The sequence below is a fragment of the Electrona antarctica genome, assembly GCF_951216825.1.
Source record: "Electrona antarctica genome assembly, chromosome: 14".
NCBI lineage: Eukaryota > Metazoa > Chordata > Actinopteri > Myctophiformes > Myctophidae > Electrona > Electrona antarctica.
In genome coordinates, this window is record NC_136795.1 from 38276241 (window position 1) to 38301773 (window position 25533).

Genomic DNA, 25533 nt, shown 5'->3' on the forward strand with positions numbered 1-25533 from the left:
TTGCCAAAAAGAAATGGAATAGACTATATAATAAATTAGGCTAATTTCAACTCATTTCAATTAGAGTAAACGACAAGCCTGCTTTATATGTTACACACATCGACAATAGCAGCTCTACCTACCAGCCCACAATGCGTCACGCTCAAACGTGTTGTGAACTTGTAGATCAGCTATTTTCGGTGTGTGCGATACGATGTGCAACCCATGTACATTAGTGGCATACCTGCAGGTGACCGTATAATTTACAACATCCCAGGATGAGTGCCTGGTGACCTGTGCATGTCCTACCCTGTGTCTGTGAATCTGGCTCCTGTTACAAATTACAATATGTCCTTTTCTCTCTACCAAAGTCCTAGAATACATCTACAAAAATAAATGTGCAATACCAGTCTTAATTCTTGTCAGGTAACTCCCTGAAATTAAAAACAATCCTGGTGGTGGCACATATAAAGTTGAGCATAATTAGACAGAAAAAAAAGACATCTGTAAAATCATGATTCAGTTGGCAATTGGCATTATGTTCTGTCTTTGGTGCTGCAAATCAATAGTTTAGTGTTATTACCACCAAAAAAACCCATAAAACTACATCTTATTTGAAAGATTCTGAAACTCTTAAATTTGAAAACAGCTTATGAAATAATTTTAGTATGAATTTTACTCAAGAAAATAATTTAGTCAGGGAATGTCCTAACACTGACTGTAAAAGCACAAAGAGTAAACAAAGCTGCATTAGTTAGAAGAATAGCAGTTCTCCACAAAGATATATACAAGAAAAATGCCCCTATATTTATAAACAAAAAAGAGAAAGAAAAACATCTGTATCAAAAATATACTGGTCTACAGTTATTCAGAAATAAATCCTAGAATGCCTTAACAGGTTTGAAAAACGTACATAATACTTAGTATCAATCCCTTAATAAAAAACAGTATAAGATTTTCTGTTCCTCTTACAGTATTTCAGCTATATGAACATGGTTCAAGATATCAGTTAAGCCCACAAATATGCTGTTCTCCTTCACTTCTGCAGACACACTTATTTTGTGTGTCTGAGTATTGAATGTTCAGTGGTCCAATTTTGCAACTCATTAGCTTCATCTCAACAACTAGATCCAACAGATTGTTGACCACAACTGAATAGCCTTTATGCAATATCCCTTCCATTTAGTGTGGCAGATCATCTACATTCACAATTATCCTGTCATACTAAAAGGCAATTTTATGAATGTATTTTGTGCATTCCACATCTTCCTGTAGCTCAGAGAGCAAAATACTTGTCAGTATGTGTCATCATCACTGTCACAAGGTGGGGTGGGGGGTGATTTCTCTCTTGCATCCGATTATTCACTTGAGCTTCAGTAGGGGGGCTTCATTCCATTATTAGCACCAAAGAGACACCCAAGCTTTGGCTGAAGATCATTCCACACTTCACCCATCTGGACAAAGAACAGAGATCAGGTACCATAAGTGACATGTAAGAAAGCCCAGTCAGACCACAACCGAAAGGTAAGCTTTTAGATTTACGTGCATGTGTCAGTGTTTTCCCTAGCCAGACCTTGATAGTGTGGGGGGGAGCTTTCACACATTCTTTTGTGGTCTTTTATTTTCCTTTTTTTTGGCCTATTCGCAGCCACGTACTTAAAATCATACTGTAGTGGCTGGTCATGATTGTGTGGTCACCCCACACAATCATGCAGGGCCTCCACACAATCATGCATATACTGTAGGCGCACCACAGTTTGGGAAAGCCTGCTGTAGGGGAAACACATTCTTTCTTTCATGAAGCTTTAAATATTCTGTACAAAATGATAGTTCTAGTAATAGTACTCTAACCTCTCTGTGTCCTTGGACCTGAGAGTTGACAAAAGCCCCCAGAATATGAGATGTGATAGGGAGGTACGTGAAGATAAGCTGTGTCTCTTGGTGAAGGCAGAAGAGAGAAAAGTAGTTTCTTAATTCCATGGTCTGAATTGCGTTCTCTTGCTATAACAGAAGGGGGAATAAAACAGATTAGATTTGTCATGAACACAGCCTTTACCCTAATTTATATATGAATGTCATGTCATGTCATGATGAAGACTTTCAACTGAAAACATTGTCAACATTTTTTGACATACAACATGGTCACACTACTAAATGTAATTAGCCTTTACAACATCATCACAGTCGGCATAGAAAGCGCAGCCAGAAGGGAAGAAAGTGCATCTAACTTTCTAATGCAAACATTGTTTTGCGTTAGCACATTGTAACACTATATATGCACTTTATAATTGAATGCAACACTTTATAATTGAATTCCTTTGGATAAAATCCAGCTAAACTATGATAAAACACCAACCTGGACGATGCGAGACTCCAGCTGTTCCACGGACACCTGTTCCTTGGGCTGCACCGAGGCACTCATCATCTGCCTCTTCATCACGCTGTACTTCTGCAGAGCTCTCTGGTGTTCATGGAGCACCCCCTTCTCATGCCGCTCACACAGATCCTAGGAAAACAACAAAACACTTCACAGTTCACAGTCATACATACTGTAGCCTTGGGAAAATGCTCAAACTCAGGAATTGTTGCCAATAGATTTGAGGGTGAAATTACACCGTGATTGCATTTGTACAGAAAAGGAACAAAATCACACCCTTGTGAAGTGAGGGGCACTCTTATCATTGTACATCATCATGACGTAAAATAGACACTATGCCTATTTGCTCAGACACTATGACGTAAAATTCTCCATTCATTGTCAATGGGAATTTAATGTTTGTCTAAGACGAAGTTTGTGGACATTAACTAAAATCTGGATGTACAGTAGGAGTGCCCCTCAAACAATGTTAATGGGCTCTATCCACACACAATAACTCTTCCTACTTCCGGGCCACTTCCCTATAGAAAGGTAGACGCCTCATTCACTGCTGCAATTCACTGGAGCGACGTGTACCGCACTGAGGGTGGAAGTGTGCCGCTATATGGTGCATCCCCGGCGTCCAGTCACGTGACTCAGATGATGATCCCTTCCTTTCATGAATTAGTACAAATGTACACTCTCAGAGTTACACACCCACTCAAGGACACTTTGAGACCCACTGGTGTATTTCCAGTGAGCCAACACGCACATAGCAGCACCCTGACTCTGTTTGACCAGAATGGAACAGAGCCCTCGTTAGTATCAGCGGTAACACCTGTGAAGGAAGTAGGGAACGGGCCCAAGTTCTTTCCAAAATGGCGTGTGTGCATAGAGCCCATTGTCAAATACAATGTGATTTGAACTGCAGAGGTTCAGAGTGCTGTGAAGTGATAATGGCACTCTTTCTTTTGCCATCATACCATACAGAAATTCGAGGTAGCACTGAGCTAGCCTATGATGGGAGGTATAATTAAATCAACACATTTCTTTGGATTCCTTGTTTACATCCATATTTTGGGTGTAAAGGAATATTCCAAACTTCCCACGTTAGTAGTCTGATTCAGTCTTTTTTTTGTCTGTGAATTTTGCGGAGGGATGCTCTTTCTCAACTCTGTTCGGATGCAGACTTACATGGGACCAAAGCTTGTGTCATATGAAATGCCTTATTCTAGACTACTAACGTGAGAAGTTTGGGAAATTCATTTCACCCGAAATATGAGTGTAAAACAGCTTAATGAATCGGGCCCCTTGTGTTTTCTTCTGCCACATCTGTATGAAGGATCAAAACATCAAAGTAGGGCATTTTGCTTACAGTATAAGCAGGACACAGTGATCACGATGGGGTATGTCTGGGACTAGATGTTCTGTTGTGTGGTTAGCTGTGGTTGGTTATTGTTTTGTTTTTTTAAACGCACCATGTGCCAGACGATATATATGTTTGTGTCTTTGTGCTCAGATTGAAGAAATAAAGTAATAAAGTAACAGCCACTCACTCTGTATGACTGAAGAAGATCCAGGAAAAGATTCAGTTTTTCCACAACATCATCTTCTTCCCTTCTGCCCTGTAAGGAAAGGTATTAGGAAAAGTCTCAGAAACAGTTCCAAAAAGGGGGCTATGGTACAGTAGATTAGGGTGACAGGCGTGAAGGGTCGTGCTTCGTACCTGTTGTGCAGCTTTGTCAGATAGCAAAGCGAACTCCACAGACAGGCCCTTCAAAGACCGACGCAGTGTACCCCAGGAGCACGGCGCAGAGGACAGGGAAGGGATGGACGAGTCATCTGAACCCAACGTGCTGAAACATCATGGACCGTTAGAGCGACGGTCTGTGACGCTGTACCACTCTCAATAGTTTAACACAGGATGTTATGGCCCGGGCCAGCCTAGGCTGCTAATCCAGCCCGACACCGTGTCGCGATTTTGACTACCGATCCCGACGACCTTTGCTGCGCGTCACTCCCAAGGGGCCAGTGAGGCTATTCAACGTTGAAGCACTGGGCCCTAGTGGTAGGAGGAGGGACTACAGGCGGACCCGTGGATTCATGACCGGGAAACCCCGTGCAGCTGGGCTTTAACATTGAGCGCTCGGTTGCACTTCCGCATTTGACCACCAAAATTCCGGGTGCTTCAAAACGCCACTGAGCAACTTCCACTGACATGAATAGCTGGGGGGGGGCGGAGCTTCGCGCCAGTTCAGTCTCTATCCTTTTATATAATCTATGGTCACTCCCCATCTCTCTCCCCCCATTTCCTGTCAACTTACTGTACACTATCAAATAGAGGCAGAAAAACAAAAACAAAAAACAGGATTTTACCGTTTAGATTTAGGTCCCACGTCCCAGAGATATAAAATAAATGGTCTAAATTAAGTCTGTGGTCTGGCCTGGCCTCAGGTATGTTTACTTTGGACTACAGAGAAAGAGAAAATATTTAAAAACTTGGATAAGTTCTTAGGTCTTTCCTGGTTCACATTTACTGGGATTTGTTTAGTTTATCTTTAAATAATTGTATCTCTTATCTAGTAAATATTGTAATATTTTGATGCTGACTGTATCTCTATTTATTCAAATGCACCAACCTCACCAGGTCAAATTCCTTGTGTGTTCAAATATACTAGTTGATATATATAATTTCAAAGTACAGTTCTTAGTTTCCCCTGAACAGTATCATTAGGTAGGCTGCTGTATGCACTAGTGGTTCTCAGCTGTTTTGGGCCTGGCCTAAAACAAGCAGTCACTTACAGAGGGAACGTCTAGCCTATCACAGAAAACAGACAATTATTTATATAGGAATATCTTTTACATATTTTGATAGCACATACCACTCCTTTATTTAGAATGTGTGAAGGAATGCAGCAGTGAGAAACCTAGCAATTACTGACTGGGTGGGTATGGGTAAGGTCATTCTACTGTAGAAAGATATTACAGTACACGCAAACAGTAAAATACCTGAGTTCTCTGCCAAACATGAGTAGATCAGTTGCGTTCTCCTTTGAGCGCTCTGCCATTCTCTCAGCTCTGTCTCGCAGCTTGTGGAAGCTGTTGTGTATATTTCTAATCAACTCTCTGCTTGCCGAGAACTGAGCCTGAATGTCAGCCGGGAGATACTCCTACAAAATACACGAAGTTAGTGAAACTGAAACCGCAATCACATTTTGTTGGAAATAATGCATTGCCTTCTCCTGTGAAACAAATGCGGGCAAACCTTTGCCTGAGTCGCTATCCTGTTGGTCATGAATTCATCGCCCATTTTCTTGTAAGCATCTCGTAGTTTCGGCTGAACATCCTGTTTGGAGAAAGTGGTGAGTGGGAAGATCATCACACAAAAAAAACATTTTAAAAGGTAGTGTAAGAAAACAAAGGCCACCTTACCGAGCCATTAAAGGTAAGGAAAGTCTTGACCAGCTCATCTTCATAGAAGAATGGGTGTCTTGCTACCAAGTTAAGGAACCGGCAAAGAGCACGTCGTCTCCCCTCTATGAAATCTCGCTCCGAGACAGAGGTCAAGACTGTGGACAGATATAAAAGCTCAACTTGAAAGTGAAACCCAATGCAGTGGAAAGGCAGGTGGCATAACAAAGCACACCATATTGCAGCACTGAATATGATTCTGACCACCAAAAGTACGAAACCGTTCGGGACTTCCGGGCCCTATCTTACCCCTAAACTTATTTGCCATTTTTTACTATTTTGAAAAACGTTTTAAAATACTTTTCTTTCCAAGGCAACAGGAAATAATACAGGGATACAGTAGTTATGAATGTAAAAAAGAAAACAAAGAGGTGTGATCACGGAAATTAAGGAGCATAATAGCATATAAAACACTCGAAGAGTAAAGTACCTCCTTTCAACATTCTTTTAGGTGGCAGAGCAGGCACCATTCTGTAGGCAAATCTCTGAATCAAAAACTCATGGAAGACATCAAAATCACTGTACCGTCTGTAAACAGAGATCTTGAAATACTAAAAAGAATAAATACAAAAAATAAAAATGTTAAAATTGTGTTTTCAATGCAGAAATATGTTATAATGTGGGCACAAAATAAATCATGGACCATTTCCAGGCCATGGACATTGTAAGTGACCAGCTGACCATATTTGTTATGTTCACGTTATTATTAAATCCCTTGCCTGGCTAGTGATCTGGTACTCCACGTGTTTGAGAAACAGGCCTTTCTTCTCTGGGATGAGCTCCACCTTGACCATGTCCCTGGCCAGCAGTTTGTCCAGTGTCTGGGACACCGTCAGTGGATCCTCCTGAGCTGGCTGCATCCTCAATGCACACAAGTCTTTGGGCTCACCCAGCTGGGGCTTTGGCAACTCTATCAAATGCAAAACCAACCACTAATTAGAGCCCCGACTGGCTGCAGATCTTTTGGCAAAGGCTGATCTACTATTTTTGAAAGAAAAAGAAAATAACATTTCTCCTGTAATTAAATGCCCCAAAATAGGGACGGCAGGTCGGATCACTGTGTCCTGATTTCTCCCATACCGATTTAATCAAAATCAAAACAGATATCAGTCGGCGATCTTCTGCTAATATTTACAGCAGTTTCATTGGCGTGATTTTATTCCAATTTTTCACTCTTAAAGGACCACTTCACCACTTTTCAACCTATCTTCATATGGTCCTCACTAATAATCATGATGATGAAATATGATATTTTTCTACTCAAGTCTGTGTCTCATAGGAGGGCTGTGGGCAGTTTCGAAACCGTCCTCCAGTGACATCATCATTAGGCAGATGTTTTTTAAACAAGATTTTTTAACAAAAATGTTTAGATTTTCATTATCGTGAGAACGATGGCTTCCATTTTCGCATTGCAACTTTTCAGGACTAGAAAGCCTGCAGTTTCTATAGGTTCTATAGGTTGAAAAGCAGTGAAGTGGTCCTTTAATAGTGTAGTTGTGTTGAAATCACTTCTCCAAAATCCAGTCACTATAGTCTATAGCCAGTACAAACCAGTGGTGCCCACTTCATGTTGTGGCTAGAATTCATGTGATCAGCAATTTTACTACTTCTCCCACATTCCAGAGAAATCATGAACAGAATGTAAACGTTCTGTGTCAAATGGCAAACTAGCAGACGTGACACACCAGTTTCATAGTATGCAGTCAGCTGCCATATTGGCAACACCTGAAATAACATAGAAGGCCTTAAATAATCATAGTATGTTTGAAACGGAGCTAGTCTCAGGCAAGTATAAATGGCAACCCATTGAAAAGCATGAAACCCTTCACTCTCATCTTTCACACTATAGTTCTGGTAAAAGAACAACACTAGTGCAAGAAACAGACTATGCTGAGTGAAGAAACTATTTTCACAGAATACTGGTCTGCTTTTGATCTCCTTCATTGTTTATTGTGGAAAATAGAGTTATAAATACTGAAATTATGACATTTGACTGCTTCATGCCATCTTGGTACATTATTCTTTTCTCTTCTTTTTCTTGTACAGAAAGAACCACAGTGGAGATCAGTCCATGACTTTATGATGTTTTACCCTTTTGAGTTTTTTCAGGTAAGATTTGTTTGCAAGCATCACTTAATTCATGTAAACTATTCCATTTTAAGAGGTCAAGCATGTATACAAAACTATAAAGAGCAAGATAAAAGTCTATGTAGTCAAAAACAATATACATTTTAAGATGACAAGCAGCAGGGCCAACTAATCCCCCAGTCACTACAACTCGGAGGTTATAGGTAGTAGGTATGTCACAATAGACTGTAAATGAGACATTTCTGAGCCAATTGACTCAGACTTTCTTGTGAAGACAGAGGCCTATTAAAACTAGTCAACTTTACAGGAAGCTAAAGTTGCCCTTAGACACACTGAAGAATTCAAGGCTACTCATTAAGCAATACATTTACTGCAGTAGTACTATCATTAACACATTTCCACCTACCTTGTATGCAGTTCTCTAACAGTTTGGGACTTGGCTGCTTCCCTTGCTGAGCAAGAGCAATCAAAGCTAGTGCTTTATAGAGGGACAACTTGCTTAGGAATCCATCACTGAAATCAACATGCTCAGCAATCTGGAAAAGAAACACATAATATGTCATAAAGGTCACATTTTTTTTTAAATCCAAAGGCTAAATTCAACTGTGGCTTACATTCCGGAGTAGAAAAAAGGCTGCATACTACAACAATGATATGCTACAAAATCCGACAAACACAATGCGGGAATCCAACTTGACCACGAGCGACGGCTGAATTACACGTTTTATGAGGCATTTCCATAGACACGGTTAAAAATGTAATCCTGGCCAATTTGATAAAGCCATTGTACAGTGTTGTTAGCCTATATCACAGTATGATATAGCATTACTATATACAAGTACAGAAGGCAAACAACAGTAGAAATTATAGATAAATGTTTTAAAGGAAAAACCAAAAAAGACAAAATAATGGTTGACAGGTTTTCAATACCCATGTCATTTCAGGTCACATGTCATAGGGTTCACAAAGTTTGCACTGACTTTATATCAGCAGCCAGCATAACTGCATATTATCTATACTACCTCATAAAAACATACACTTTGCCACTTCACCCATTTTCAACACATACTTATTTCAACCTAACCTATATCATATCACAAACGCTTATTACAATATGGTACAATTTTTGCCTACTCGGTCTGTGTCTCAGAGGAGGGCAGTACACAGTTCAGAAACCTGCCTACCAGTGACTAATAGTCTGCAGGCTTTCTAGTTTTCAAATTAATACAAAATAAAACAATTGAAATCTTGTTTGAAATTTACCAAAACCTGAACTGTCCACGACCCTCAAGTACACAGAAATGGTGCCATTCGTATACTGAGCATTAGTGAGGAACAATTACGTGGATATATTGAAAATGGGTGAAATGGTCCTTTAATCACATGAAGCTGTAGTGGCTCAAAGCCTCTGCCTGATGACCAAAGGCTAACATAATCTATCAATTTGTATTTCTGAGATTGGTCAAATGTGCACCCTCAGAGTGTACATAGGCCAGTAAGGCTTATATTTTTCTCAGAGTTACATGGATTTTTACTTTGCAGACATAGGGCGCTCTTTTTGCCAGGATTACCCCTTATCCCTAAACTTATTTTTTTACTATTTTGAAAAACAATTTGCAATTGTTCAACTAGCCGGTCTACATCGACACATTGTGGGCTATTTGAACTATTCAAAAATGATTTTCAAACTTGAAAAAATAAATAAAAGACAAAGATGTTTAGGGATAAGGCACTGACGAAAACAGGGCCCCTAGGCCCCCTACTCTCCTCACCTGGCTTAGAACAGCCTTGTGGAGCTCTGTCCTGTCCAGCAACCGATGGAAAACCTCAACCTGAACTCTCTCCTCTGCCCTACAGCGGATCGCCTCGTACACTTCCCTGTAGTACGAGGGAACTGATCCTGAGAGAGGAACAACAACACCTATTAGACAGACACCATCAACATTTGCTCAACTGTACTTGAGCAAATGTTGCTCAAGTACAGCAAATGTTGCTCATTGTACAGATATTCTACTGTTAGACGGATGTTAGGTTCTTAGTCTACTTATGATCCTATAGATGACTATTTCTATGTATTTGAAGTATTACCATGTGTTCTTGCTTACTGTAAGGTGGTCTGGATGAAGAGTGTCTGCTAAATGCCTAAATTGTATATTGTAATGTAACTGTGACATACAACCGAGTGGTACATGAATATTATCTGAAATATAGGCTGTCCGCAGCAATATCCATTGACAACTAAATCAAATGATTCACCAAATCAAATGATTCACCAAATATGAATGAGTGCCACACTGCCACCACTATAGCCTCATAAATTGCATATTGTATGCCCTTAATCACAGTAAATGAAATGAAGATTGATTGATTGCAATTTGAAACTTTCAAACAAAAGCACAAGTCAATACAAAAACTGTTACTGTGGACAACACCATGATAAAGCAGTACACTTGTTTACAACAGGGTCCACCATTTTCAATTCATCAGCAAGAAAGTGAAACTGAACTCTGTGATCCTGATATATCACAGTAAATTAAATGAAGCCAGCACCTCAACTGTGATCATCCAGATACTTAATAATCACAGTAGCGTACAATAGGCTACATTATTACATAATCATAATGACTGAACCTCAACTGTGATCCTGATTCCTGAATCAATCACAATACATTATTTAAAAAGATAGAACTGTGACACACAGTTCTATCACATATAGTTCTATCTTTTTAAAGTGATCGTTCCTGCACCAACATTTCAAGGACTTGTCCCATAACACGATGTACAATATAGAAATCCATTCAAGTATGCCACATATAGGGTCCTATAACGGTATAACCTACTAATTTGCGTTTTTTTTTTTAGATTATAGTCATATAGAAAATCACAACAGGTGACTCAATCCCCACGACCAAGTTCGACTGCATCGATTATAATTTGCGTTTTGACTTTTGAGGGACCCGCGAACCAATGGTAAAAGGTACTGAGGTAAGGACCGTGGACCAACCGATTCCCAACGTAATGTACCCAAAAAGAAAAGCTGTCACGGCTTTCGTTCCCGTTCGTTCGTTACATCACCACATCTGCGGACATCCCCACACAAACATGATTCTAGCAAAACAAACAAACGACCACGTTAAGAGCAAGAGGACTGGCAAAATATGCTTAAAGTTAATAAGTTCAGTAAAGTCAAGTCAAAGACTCAAAGTGTAGTGCTGTCGTTCGCGGTGAAAACACAACATTACCTTCGGTGATCTCTCCTGCCATAGTTGTGATCGTCATGTGAGCACCAGAGCACCTCCATGTGATTTCCTGAAGAAACGAGCAAGGGAAGGGAGAAAAAAAAAAACCGGGGGAATTCAGTTCTTAAAGTTGTAGCGAACCTTGGACAAAGTCCATGGCAACAACGATTCAAGACACTACGTAGCACAGTACTGTTGTATGTTACGGTTGTTACCAAATACCAACATCTGTTACAACTGTAATGCGTTGTATTCATTGTGAATTTAATTTTTGTATTATTGTTTATTTAAAGTAAATAGTGAACCAAACCTGAATCGGAATTATATTTCGTACGTATGACAGTGTCGCTCGTGCAGATCTCAAGCTCAGCGTATCGCGGTGAGCTTGTAGGCCTACATATATTTTCAATAAAACAAGACAGCTGTTTTCAGAACTGCAAGTGCACGTTTCTGCTTCGTTTCCACTCCACCATGGGTCCACCCTTTACTGTACAGTCTACTCTGTACTTTTCTTTTCCATTTCTAAACGTTTTAATTATGTTTTTGCATAGTACTGCTGTTGTTTGTGTGTCATTAAAATGTTCAGATGAATTTAATATGAAGGACCCCGATGGAAACAAGCCATAAAGTGCTTTCTTGGGTTAAATAAAATCCTCGTTTTAGCAATGTATTGAACTGTACTTTCCTGTGCTTTTTTCTGCAAGCTGTTAATAAAGTATTCAATCAATCAAATCAATTAAATTCAACTTTAAATTCAGCTTTATTGGCATGACAACAAATACGTTTACATTGCCAAAGCAAGTTAAATATAATAAAACAGTTTAGTTGGGGTGGAAGCTTTTTTAAACGAATAGCAGCAATCTTTTGAAATAATTTTGGGACAAATAGCAGCATTTTTCCTCAAAACTATTTAAATAGTATACACAAAAATCCACTACTCCAATCAATCTATAAAGCTACTTTGACAGTGATCAATGCAGGAGCTTCGAGTGGCCTCTAGATGGCGCGCGATCCATCCTTTTAGGCGAGCGACACCGTCGCACCACGGAGTACAAATGAGTTTAGGCTTCCAATCTCTCCTCCATCTATTCTAAACGGTGTTTATGATGTTTGTGAGACACAGGAGCGTGTGTTGTTGAGCGCTTGTTGTCAGTAGAGCGGAGGAACTGAAGAATCTAGGAATAAACCAAACCAACGTCGTCATAAATAAAGCCTACAGGCAGGCGGGCATTTTATTTATTCGGTGTCACACACACAACGAACGGAGGACGAAGAGATGTCAAAGTGGAACAAAAGAGACTTGGATTGGATCATCTAAACCAGCCAGCAACATGCTAACGTAACGTAGCTGCTGGATGCTAGCTGACCAGAAGAAACCCAACAGACTGCTGCTGTTTCTGCTTCATGACATCTATATCAAATGGACACTCGGTAGTTTCTGTTCCCCAAACAAACAAAGGGCCAGTTTGTGTCTGGTCTGGAGGACTATAGTCTCTGGGGACCAGGCAAGTTGACCGCTGTTTAGCAAATTAGCTTCCTCCCTCCTCCTCCTGCATTGCTACGCTTAAAATTAGCAGGTTTAGCTAGCAAGGTGACGTTTTGTCAAGGTGTATTAAAGCTGTGTGACATCCTATGGTTTGTTGTGGAACATGTACGACGGACCAGGACGAGGTCTAACATTATTACACGCCGCGTTTGAATGAGGAAGTGATATTGATTGGCACCCGAAGCAACGCCTGGCTCTGGGGTGTTTTGGGATGTGCTTCTGGCTGCAGAGCACGGATGTAACCGTTGTTGTTATGAGCTAAAAGAAGTTCGGGGATTTTCTTTTTAAACCCCCCCCAAATCCTGCTGGATAGAGACTTTATGAGGTGGATTCAGCTGTCTTCTCCTCACACCTCGCTTGTTGTTTACTGAGAGACACTTTGGCACCACAGCTGACATGGCAGCGGTGGCCATCTACACCCCACCATGGTGGGTGAACATGCTCCACAGACTGCCTCATTTCAACATCAAGTTCGAACAGACGAGCAGTGACTTTCGACCAGAGGATCCGGCCTATCAAGAGGTAACAGTAACAGTTATCAAGTTCATAATAATATAAACGTTTTACCATGTCAGATGAATTGAACGTCAAGGACCCCAATGGAAACAATTGGCCATATAGTGCTTTCTTGGGTTATACAATATATACATCCTCTTAGCAGACCTTGTATTACAATTTAGGCATTTAGCAGACACTCTTAATCCAGAGCGATTTACAGTAAGCAAGATTGAACTGTACTTTCCTGTTCTTTTTTTCTGCAAACTGTTAAAGTATTCAATCAATAGTGTAGGTCTAATGGAGATCTCTAATCACTATTCTGGTTTCTGCTCCATGATGACAACAGAGATCTCTGTTTTACACTGTAAAATCCTCAGTGATAATGTAATTCACACAGTGCAAGTACAAATGGTCCATTACTGTTCCATTTGTCATCATCTGCAATTCTGCATGTGTCTGGCCTTGAATTCAACCTGACCAGCTGGCTTCTGGCATGCATTGTTGGATATATCAGTCACCCCTCCCTGCTGTGGGGTTAGCCAATTTACTCAAAAAAGTTGTACATTTTCACTTTGTAAGCAAATATAATTAAATCATTCATTCCACATATTATGGCTAATGTGTGGATTTTGAACTGCTCTTGCAAATGACAATTCACTTTTTATGAACCTGGAGGAAGTTATTGGTACGATGATGGTATGGGAAATTCGCAGCCCTTTTCACCCCGATGACCCTCTAATATGTTTACTAGAGGTCGGTCACATTGTCTATGTCTTCCAACTCATGTGTTCTGTCTGGGGTAAAGTGAGGTGACTTGACTTCTAGGAATGCAATAAATCAAGAATTCAACAGCTGTGTGGGGTAGTAAGCCTAGTACTTGCAGGGCCTTTATTTATACGCATGAAGGCAGGTGTAAGATGACTGCAAAGTCATGAGTCGGAGGGAGGGATGTCTGGTGGTCTTTTATGTGTGATGATGACGACGAAGCACACACACTTTAAGTGTGTTTTTAACTGCCAGCGTAACATTGACAGGTCTTCACAGGGCTCCAGTGGATACCCAGTTTGGGCGCACTGCCGCACAACATGCACTCAAATATCTTTCCAGTGCAAAAGAAAATTCTAGAACAATTTGGTGCATCTTGCATTCACTTCAGCAGGTCTGTCTATAGGTTGTGTATATGTTGGTGCACCTATATCAAAAAGTTTGCACACCAGTGCAACCAACTAAAATGTTAGTCTGGAGCCATGTGTCACTGGAAGAGATTATAGGAGGCGACACTGTAAATCATCAGTGTTCACTTAACGGAGTGTACAAACATTTGTACACTCTGTTAAATTAACATTCAGGATTTTACTGTGTAGTTTCAGCCAGCACTGATGTCAGAATGAGCAATGAGACTGAGACCTGCTGTGGCTAGTCAAAAAAGGGGATTTCCCCCCAAATGGTCTTTTAACACAGAGACTGGCCTTTTTGCAAACCATCTGATTCTGAACCTGATATATCATATTACCAGTGAGACACTAAGCATGTGCAATACTCTCCAATCAATCAAGTGGACAGGGTCATGGTTAGTAACTAAAAGTGATCTGTTTCACACATTTCTTCCTTGTTTGTTTCTTGGAAACGGGGAAATAGTGAGTCATGACTGAAAAACGAAGGGCAAGTAGTACATGCTTTGTTTGACAGTCATCACTCAGCAGCATATGTTGGGCAAAGGTTTTGGGGGAAAGATTTGTAACCCCCTCTGAGTCTGAGTACAACACAAAGCACTATGTTTTTGTGACATAGTAACTAGCAACATTTGAATTCGGAAATGTCTGTGGAAGTGCAGTAATCTGTTATAGTTATTCTAGTAGATCATAACACCCTGACCTAAATATTGTATGAAGTGTGGTCTACACACTGCTGTCATTACTCTGCTACAAACTTCGAAGAGAAGTTGGAGAATTATGTTAATCACATGACGCCATGGAACCTGCAAATTGCATTGCTTTTTTATTTTCATTACGGTTTCTTTCTCCCCAAATGTCTTCAGAAGTCGAAGGCCTTTTGCTTTCCTTTCTTTGAGATGTCAACATGGAGAAGTCCAGCATTTAAAATTAGCTCCATACTTTGTATGCACAAAGGAAAGGCCTAATTAATATACTGTACGCAAATTAGTTGTTCTTACGGAGCCCCTGAATGGCCATGCATTCAAAATATATTTTATCTTGTACGTACAAGATAATATCTCGTCCGTACAAGATATTATCTCGTACATATCTTGTATGTACAAGATATAACTTGTACGTACAAGATATTACCTTGTACGTACGAGTTATAACTTGTACGTACGTAATAACGGTGTGGCCTCCCTGTTAAATCTTGAGTTGTGTGTAGTTTGTGTACGAAGCTGCACGAATCAACCACATAATATGCACACAAAACAATCGCTCAAATCGTTCATAAATACTTCATAAGAGCAATAGTACTTCATAAGAACAATGGTGGTATGAGTAACTAAAACAATATGTTGTATACTGTATGTCATGCATAGACTTTCAAGTATGACCCAACTTTCAGACCCTTGACTTTTACTTCCCCCATCATTTCATGGTCAAATGTGTTTCTGTTTCATGACTTAAAGCGATGAAGTGTGATGGTTTATATACTTTCAGGGGACAGGCGAAAAGCTCTGTTCTCATAAAAAAGAATCTCATGAATGAAGCCACATCATCCGTACTACATTTTTATACCAAATTCAGATTGTATGAACCGTATGCAACTCATGCATGAGGCTTCAATGTTCTCGTTTCAGTCTATTCTGTTGCTGGGAGGGTTGGCTCTGGCCTGTCTGGCCCTGGACCTTCTGTTCCTGCTCTTCTATTCCTTCTGGCTGTGCTGTCGCAAGAACAAGGGTGAGGAGCAGCGCTCCAACGCTGACTGCTGCTGCACAGCCTGGTGTGTCATCATCGCAACACTCGTCTGCAGGTAAGCACAGAACGTAACGCACTCGGCTCAGAGTACTCGCTTCAAGCTATTTCACTTCTTCTGTTTGAAGTTGTTTTGGGGAGTCTGTTGTCAAAATATCTCCTTTAGTTACTTTGCCTGCAGTGATGTGTAGCAGGGTATTGTAATCAACACTCCTTTTCTGTCTATTTGTCTGTGAACAAAATGACTGCAGGCAAAACATGGTGGGAAATTATCAGTATGTTGCCAAAAAAAATTGTCAAAATGATCAAGTCAAGATACATGACGTTGAAATGATTTGTGCAAGGTTTACACCTTCAAGTGCATTTAGGCATGTGCCGATAATGTAAGTGTAATATGTTTGTATTTCATCATTGGGTCAATTTTCAATGACTAGGCTATGGTAAAATGGTTATCTGCCCCACAGGATGTATTGTAAACACATATGTTGTCTCAAACACATAATGGAAAATCATATAGAAGTACCACCCTAGTAATGTCTATAATGTTGTTATTATAATACATGTTTATTTGAATATTGTAGTTGAATATTGTGTAGTGCACAAGTAGCTGAAAGGACAATGACATAATCATATCGTCCAGACAGTTTGATTCTGTCTGGAGAACTATTTTGCATGTCCTTCCCCCTTTCTGCCCTCAGTATCCTGTCTCTATTCTATTGTATTCTAATGACTTTTTTATTATAAACAAATGTGTTGTTTATAAATGCATTATGCCAAAGCAGTTACAAACCAATATTATCTATATTGTTTGTATTTTCAATATTGAGGATCCATTATTGGCCCTACCCAATTTAAGTTTGACTGGAAGTATGCCAAAAAAATAAGGAAGCTGTCTCCCTCCTCCAAATCTCCAGAATGTTTTCCCACCAACCAACACCTGTTTCTGACTTTGCCAGTGAGTGACTAGCTTTTGTTCAGCCATGCAGCTGTAATCGTTCTTTATTTGTTATTCTGTGCGAATGGCTGAAGGGCACTTGTCTGAAGCAAGAGGAGGCAGCTATAGCTCATGGGTTTAATTTTAACTTGCTTGCTTGCATTTTTTATAAAGATAACCTCCCTAGACTATGGAGACCACGGATATAAGATGCACCTCTGTTATTACTTGTTCTTGTTGTTTAACATTTCCATTTTAAATTGAGGTCTAGTTCTTTCCTGTTTTCTTCTTGTTCCGCCAATAGCCAATCAGAAGACATTGTGGTTAAGTCAGTTCAGATTCTGAATAGCACACTAAACAGTAAACACAGACTGTGTGTGTGTGTGTGTGTGTGTGTGTGTGTGTGCACGTTTGCGTGCGTGTGCACGTTTGCGCGTGTGTGTGTGTGTGTGTGTGTGTGTGTGTGCGCACGCACATTTGCGTGCGTGTGTGTGTGCGCTTTCATGCTTGCTTGCACATATGCAAATGTGGTTTTGAAAGAAAAATGAACCCAAGTGAAATTGGTGTGCGTAGGAGACATCAAAGGGCTACTTAGCCTCAATCGACAAGATGTCATCCTTGTAAAGTGTGCAAACTGAATGGTAAATGAAGGTGCTCCACTGCTAAGGATATTGTCAGTTAAACTCAAGGGATAAGAGAAATAATCTTGAAAATGTAGGCTACCTTGCCAACTGCTGATGGCATACGGTGATGTATGTTGTGCGTTTTGCTTTGGCCGCCCTCAAATCTTCTTTCATGGTGATGATGATCGGGTTTCCACCAGTTTGGTCCCCAGTGGGAAGACTTTGGGCTTTGTTATTTCCTGCACTTGGACGCAGCCCCATTATTTCACCTTTTCACCCCTCAGTGTGTGTGAGAGGAAGAGATTAGCGGTACTCGAGGAAACGGGCAGACCCATTGATTCACTGGCTGAATGCTGCTGTGTGAAGAGGGTTACGGTTACGAGGACTCCTCCATCTCTTACCTTTATCCGGACCACGACACTTATTGACCCGTTGAGACATCAGACCAGATTCTACACAATGTCTTCTAAATCAGTGGTTCTCAACCTGGGGATCGTCCCCAAATTATTTTGGGGGGTGCCCAGATTATTTTCACACACAAAAAATAAACTGCAGGGGCACAGTTGGTAGTGCTGTCGCCTCACAGCTAGAAGGTCCTGGGTTCGATTCCCGCTGGGGACGCTGTGGGTGCTGGCGGCGTGTTTCCTCCTCCGCGTCATCAGTGCCCATACCCGAGGCGGGGTTGGCGAAAGGGCCTTTCTGTGTGGAGTTTGCATGTTCTCCCCGTGTCCCCTAGGGTAGGTACCCTCACAAAAAACATGCAGTAATCCTGGTCTCTAAACTGCCTCCCCCTGGCCAGCCGGGGCGCCTGTCTCCTGATGGAGGGGAAAGGAACTGGTTGGAATAACGTGTTCCTTCCACGCGCTACGTCCAACCAGGGAAACTCCCCCCTGTCAGGTGTAAAGGAGCAACTTGGACACCCAGGCATGAAGGAAGCATGAGCTCAAGTCCGTTGCTCTCCCCATGTCCCCCATATATGGGGACTAGGTTGGCAGAGGGTGTGTAGAGCCCAGGATCACATTAGATGATTGACACAGGGGTGAAAAATGGGTTACAAAATCGTGGGATAAAAATGATAGAAAAAAGAAAAACTGAACTGAATGGCAGAAACATGGAAATGAAGAGTTTACATAGTACACACCTGCATACACTTTCCTTATTATGATTATATATGGTTTCAGTATTTATTTATGATGTATTTTCTCTTGTTATTAAGGTTATTGTAGCGGGTAATTTGTATTGGGGGTGGTGGGGAGGGGTCGCAACACATGGCCAAAGCATTTTCGGGGGTCCCTCCCCAGCCAAAAACATTGAGATCCCCCGTTCTAAATCATGACGGTTTTCTGAAAAACCTTATGTTTCTATGTCTGTGAACGAATATATACTCGCTATGAGCTTGTATGTCTGCAATGTTTTCATCAGCTAAAGTTTAAAATGATGTTTAAGTGGTTAAAAGCTAAGGCGAAACATGCATTCCACCTAGGTCTTAATGTGTTAACAGAACGACACTTATCTTGTCAAGTCTGACACTATCCGATTGTACCGCTCGAATAGAGGGGCTGGCAGAATGAGCTGGAGTTGTGTCGTCGGAGACATTAGTTAACCAAGCTTGGGTGCGTGCTCTACAAACCGTTTTTGAAAAGCACAGGAAGCAACTAAACTAACTAAGCAAGTTGTTTTTGACTTATGCCCTCTCTTATCAAAACAAACTGCCTGAAAGATGCTGGAGTACCAGGGCGATTCATTTTCAACTTGAAACGGGCACTAACAAAAATGCAACTAAATTATATAGGTAATTAATGTCAATTCAAATCATAAAAACCAAAGAATCAGAGCTGGTTTCTCTGTGACTCCCGTTCTGTCTGTCTGTCTGTCTCTCTCTCTTGAAGACTGCTATACTGTGTGTAATATAATATTATAGCTATATAATAGCTAATTTACTATTTCTAGTATTCATTCCAAATAGTAGTTCTTGTTGAATAATGAAATAAATAAATAATAGTGCCATGCCCCTTAGCTAGTAGCCCAACTGGTTATATGGTCCAGGTCTGTGATGATCAGACTGTGTCCACTCTAATCTGAGGCCTCTATAACTGGTCAAGGGCTGATGTCCCGTCTCAGTGCTTTCTTTGTCTGCCATCGTTTGGGGTCGCGGGCATAGCTGGCCAATTCCTCTCGGTTGCTAAGGCGCTCTATGGAGGGGTTTCCGCCGGGGTTCAATGCTAGCCTGTTCACTGTGGTCTGAACAGGGTTAATCCATTGAGACAGGGAACGCATCTGTGTCACCTTTTTATAGCGTTTAACCATTATTTTAAACTTTAGCTGTTGAAAAATAGCAGATCTACAAGCTTGTAGATCTGCTATTTAAAAAAAAAAAAAATGTGGTGGAAATCTTAGAATATATTATAGTTTCACAGTGAACGTTTTGAACTCAAATCCTTGCTTCTGAGGGGTCCCTGGAACAAAATATTTTGAGATGGGGGTCGGCGGCCAAATATATATATATATATATATGATTTTGGGGCTCCTTGACATGAAAACGTTTGAGAACCACTGACATTGATAACAGAAAACTGGATTTAGAAGCCATTTGTAGAATCTCGTCCTCGGGTCTTAATCGGTTAATCCCGAGTTCACACGCCTCACTCCCTCTCTCGTGCTCGCTCTCTCTGTATCCGTCTCTCTCGTCTCCTCTCTTTCTTTTTGGTCCGCCCCTCCTCCTCACCACCACCCCCTTCTTTCTCCTCCCCTTCCTTTTGTGTGTGCCCCCCACCCCAGCGCTGGCATCGCCGTCGGTTTCTATGGCAACGGTGAGACCTGTGATGGAGTGAACCGGCTGACGTACTCCCTGCGCCATGCCAATCGCACAGTCACCGGGGTGCAGAAACTGGTAAGAAAGAGTCCCCAGAAAAGAAAGTGTGACCGAAATATCCACCTGCATTTGCCCCTCAGCCTTTATTGATTCCCGGTTTTTATTTAGTTTAGTTTTTCTTAACCAAGCATGCTCTCAGTCAGTCAGTCAGTGGCATGTGGTGGAAACAGAGCTACACTTTCTAACCACCTGCCCACTATACCAAGATATCAGAGATGCTTCCCACAGATTACACACACCCAAAGTGAGTATGAACACATGACCAACGACAATAAAAACTCCCATACCTATTGGGAGAAATGCAACAATGTGTGAAGTCTGTGAACACAGTAGCAAGATTTGTGAACTGCTGTGATAAAAGGTGGTTAGCCAATGGAATGCAACCAACCCTAGACGCTAAGGACTACTATCTGTATCTTTTTTCTTTTGTATACTATTTCAATAGTTTTGAGTAACAATGCTGCAATTTGTCCCAAAATGACTGCAAAAGATTGGTGCTATTCTTTATTTAGTTTATCTCCTTATATATAACATGTATATAACGATGCAATGTTGTGGCATAGCTCTGTTTACTCAATGCTGCACCCCCTCCAACTGTATATACTTCCCCCCCCATTTGTTTTGATAATAATCTATCTCGCCCTCGTTTCTTTCCGCCGACCTCACGCCTACCGCTCAGTGCGGCGGTTCTTGTATTCTTTATGTTGTTTTTCTGAGAATAAGGTTAGAAATAAGTTCCCTTTATGGGTTAGGCATAGTTTTACCGGGGTTAAGTATGGAATAGGGTTAGGTTTTGACACCGTTTTACTGAGGTTAAGGTTATGTTTAACCGTTTAAGCATAATTTACTTAGGTTACTTTAGGAATGCCAGGCTGAGCAGTTCCGCCGGCGGTACGCCCGGAGCGAGTTGGTAAAAGTTGTATTTTATTTTATATTTTGACACTTGCTTAGGCAATGTAAGCGTATGTTTTCTCATGCCAATAAAGCTCCATTGAATTGAATTGCATGGTGAATGTGTATTAAACATTTGGAGTGATCTCTGCAGGTCTACGACAGCACGTCCTCCCTGAACCAGACGGTGGACGGCAACCTGCAGCAGCTGGAGAGCCAGTACGAGAAGCACACTGATTACGTGTCCATCATCCAGAAGCTGCAGGGCCAGCTGGACGAGCTGGTGAGACAGATGGGGAAGATCCCCTTCTGGGAGAACAGCCGCATCTCCCTGGAGGAGCTGGCAGTGCAGATCGAGCTCTACGACTGGTATAGGTGAGAGACACTCGTCATGAGCGGAAGTACAGCACACGGTAAACCTCCTAGACACTTGGAGTTTATGATCCAAAACAAATACCAACAGAAAATTCCACTCGCCCATCTGTTAGTTGTTGCTGTTAGTTAGTCTAATTGTGAGCTTGTGGAATGGCTTTTTTCCAAATGTATATTGGATGAAGTGACAAAGTAACTAGTAACTAAAGTTTTCAAATAATTGTAGTGGAGTACCGTAAATGTACAATATTTACCTCTGAAAAGAGTAGAAGTAAAGGTACGGAAAATTGGAAATACTCAAGTAAAGTAAAATATATATATGATCCAAACAAAATACCAAAATAAATGTCCACTCGGCCATCTCTTCTACTGTTAGTTTTTGCAGGTGTTATATTACTGGCCAAGAATCAAGAGAATCACTCATACAGAGTTACTTACTTACTCCTCTTCGTCCCCTATGGCAAATAAGGCTTCAGTGAGCCTTCTCCATTGCATTCGGTCCCTGGCAGCATGTTGCGGCTCACTCTCACTGTGACAGGCTCATTTGTTCCAGCTCTTGTGTCACAGTTCTGTGCCTGGTGTTTTTGGGTCTCCCAGCCATGTTTTCTTTTGCCTGGTGGTGTCCATTCTTTAATGGCAGACTCCTGTGATCCGGTCCTGCTCTGTTGTTCTCAGCACATGTCCTAGCCATCTCAAACGTCATGTGTTACACGTGTGTGTGTGTGTGTGTGTGTAATCTTCTTGGTGATGCAACGTTAATTTTAAGTTCGCAATGGAATATTAAGACAAGTCTTATAGCATTACTAGAATAACCCTTACCCTAAAATGATAGTACAGGAACATATTGCACAGGTTATTGCATGGTTGACATTGGCAAAAGGTCCAATGGTCCATTGATGGCAGTCTATGACGTCAGTCATCCATGACATAAGTAATCTGCTATTACTTCTGTGCTGGGACGTCAGTCTGTGACATCGGTAGAGCATGCAGCTGTGATTCATGGTTTAAAGTTCTCAGTCGCCACGACTGATTTCAGTCATTTGGAGTCCATATAGAAGCCAGCATGTTTTCTATGGAAGCACATTGCGCAGCGCAAGTAGCCCATCTACAAGCTCGCAGGTGCACTGAGAGCTTGTAAATCGGCTACTTTCTTTTATAATTTTATTATTAGAGCATTGGAAATGGTCTATCAATGCAGCATCTTCCATAAAATAACAATGGTCTGGGATATTTCATAAAAGCAAAATGTTAAAGACTCGATCTGTGATTTCTTCACCTTGACAGTACTGTATGTAGAACAGTGTGAGAGGGCTGCTGTCACACTGTTTTCCCAAATCGCACATCGGGACACCATTTTTCAGTTGTGAGATTTTATTTTGCTTTAAACCAATGCAGACTTTGGAGAGTATGACAGACGAGACAACTTCAACTTCACTACAACTTTCTAAACGACAGCCTGCCCTACAACATCACCACCGATCATTATGTTCTTTGTTTTGCTGTCCTGCCATTCAATGTTTTTTCCCCATGCTGTCCAGAAGGTGTGGTCCATCCGTCTGAATCCATGTGACCACAGCATAACAAGCACATTCCAAAGTTGTATAACCCACTCGGTTATCAATAAAATGCAACTGCCAGGTCAGGTTGCGAAAATAGATGTGTCGAAGCCGTGTTTGTGAAATGAGATTTTTTACATTGGAGGAGCGGTTCCAGGCAGAAGAAGATGACACACCCTTCTGTCCTACCCCGCCAGCTGTGCTTTCTTTTTTTTTTTTACACAAAATGTCGATTCATTCTGCTTTGTGACTATTACCTCCACAGCAGGCTTATTCTGCTCCGTGACTAGTACCTCCACTGAAGGCTTAAAGGCAGCACAACAACAGTACTACTCCCCCATTCCATGCCTGTAGTACCTTATTATGCAGAACAGCGAGGCGGAATAACAACGCACCGTTCCTGCCTTGGAACAGGCGGTGAAAAAAGGGGCTATTGTTAGCCAGCGTCTAATTATCTCTGAATGGGAAAGTAGGAAGCAGACAAGTGTTGTTACTGTAAAACAAGAAAGGATTTCGACTTGTTCAGCTTCTTCTTCTTTAAGCAGCCTCCCCACCGTGTTCAGTCCTCGGGGATCTCATTCTCAAACCAGTGGCATTTAGGGAGAACACATGGTGTTAAACTTGCTCTTTTGGGCTTTGGTGTGCAAATATGTTGTTACATTTGCACCTACAATACAAACATATGAAGCATAGCGTTAGTTTATACAAGGACACGTGAGTCGGATACCGATAGCTGTAATCAGCTGTCAATCAGTTCTATCTGTTCTCATTCACATCTGATCATTACGTCACTCATTCATACTCCAATCAGAGCTCACGGTCTTAGCAGAGTGTTCCTTCAAATACGGCTTCTGCTTCACTATAGCTGCTACTTGGAGCACAGCCAGCTGTCGTGCGGCTGCTGTTAAAGCTTGCCTCCTCCACCCCAGCCGCCACCTTTTGATCTCAAGTCTGGCATAGGCTGAAATACCTGGGAAATTTGTCTGCTGATTCATACTAAATATTAATGTCAATGTATTGCTTACGTAATGCTCAATTGTGTAATATGGATGTTTAACTGGAATGTGCGTGTGCATGACTCTTAAGTAAACTAGAATTCAATATTGATAAAGTAATCTAGAATTTAATGCTGATATAGCTTTTGTTTTTTATCCTAAAAGCTTGGGGAATTAATTTGACCTTTCAACTTTAGAAATGCGTTTGCATAGATGAGATTGCTCAATCTAATGCGACTGCGTGTTATTTTATTCATGTGTGTGTGTGCTGTGTTGCTAGGCGTTTAATTATGTTTAATTATGCTCGTCTACGCAGGTGGCTGGGCTACCTGGGACAGCTGCTGTTTGATGTCCTCATCTGCCTTCTTGTGCTGTTTGGCCTCATTCGTAACTCGAAGGGAACACTTATAGGGTGAGTTTAATTTCATCACATGGTCTATTAGGGTGAGTTTCACCACACGGTCGTATGCATATACGCAGTTGATAAATAGCCTTTATCAACTGCCTCTTGTCCAGAATGTCCGGAATGAGGATGTGGGGTGAATGTCGAAGAATGAAGTTATTTTTTAATGCTCTGTCAGCCATCACACACAAAAAGTGCATAACTAAAGAAATGAATTCATAATAAAGGTCTGTCGGTGCATTTTTGTAGCACATCACTGGAGGTTTTGGCAACCCCAAAAATAATGTGATAATGCCGAACTAGGTGTTATGATGTGGACATAATATGATAATGCTGAACTAGGTGTTATGACGTGGACATACAGTACGTTTAATTGGTTCACAAGTTAATGAGCTGGAAGTGGTTGTTCGTGGACTTACAATTTTGACCAATGGCTTTAAAACCATCCCGTTAATTTGGACCAATGCTTTAAACCACCCAGTTTGTTTAAAAGTACCATCCGACCCTACTATACTGTGTTGCACAGGGCCATAATTCAGAGCGGTCCATTTATTCACAATTCAAAACGCTAGACCGGTGCCCGGCTGTAAGAGTACCGAGTAGGTAACGATGGAAGTTGGAGATCCATGCCCCACATGGCTATGCAATACCCGTTGTACCCGTGTCAGAGTACCCGTTCCCCCCCATCTGTCCCTTTTATGCCCATATATGGAGATTTCTGTAACTGTCGCATGGCTGTGTCCCTTTATTCCTATATGGAGTTCTGTGTCAAGCATGCCCAGATATGGAGTGTTG

The 25533-nt window shown here is 41.2% G+C and overlaps 2 protein-coding genes across 3 annotated transcripts in view; one reads left to right on the forward strand and one right to left on the reverse strand.

Moving 5' to 3' along the window:
* Window positions 1-13: 13 nt before the first annotated feature.
* snx8a (sorting nexin 8a) lies at window positions 14-11234 on the reverse strand. Of its 2 annotated transcripts, XM_079519580.1 has the most exons (13): window positions 11137-11205; window positions 9667-9794; window positions 8301-8430; window positions 6526-6716; window positions 6237-6357; window positions 5768-5904; window positions 5601-5681; window positions 5345-5505; window positions 4062-4191; window positions 3892-3960; window positions 2336-2485; window positions 1831-1980; window positions 14-1433 (listed from the first exon to the last, which is right to left on the reverse strand). In XM_079519580.1, the coding sequence occupies exons 1-13, from the start codon at window positions 11171-11173 to the stop codon at window positions 1353-1355; spliced, it is 1566 nt and encodes a 521-aa protein (XP_079375706.1). In that variant the 5' UTR covers window positions 11174-11205; the 3' UTR covers window positions 14-1352. The 2 variants fall into 2 exon arrangements, with proteins under 2 accessions (XP_079375706.1, XP_079375707.1); XM_079519581.1 differs by lacking the exon at window positions 9667-9794 and having other exon boundaries at window positions 11137-11234.
* A 944-nt stretch (window positions 11235-12178) lies between these two features.
* Window positions 12179-25533, forward strand: part of ttyh3a (tweety family member 3a) — a 48669-nt gene continuing 35314 nt past the window's right edge. Inside the window, exons 1-5 of the mRNA XM_079519579.1 lie at window positions 12179-13201; window positions 15978-16150; window positions 20428-20539; window positions 21567-21787; window positions 24652-24747. Of these exons, the coding sequence (XP_079375705.1) occupies window positions 13076-13201; window positions 15978-16150; window positions 20428-20539; window positions 21567-21787; window positions 24652-24747 (728 nt within the window). The 5' untranslated portion in view covers window positions 12179-13075. The remainder of the gene's footprint in view (window positions 13202-15977; window positions 16151-20427; window positions 20540-21566; window positions 21788-24651; window positions 24748-25533) is intronic.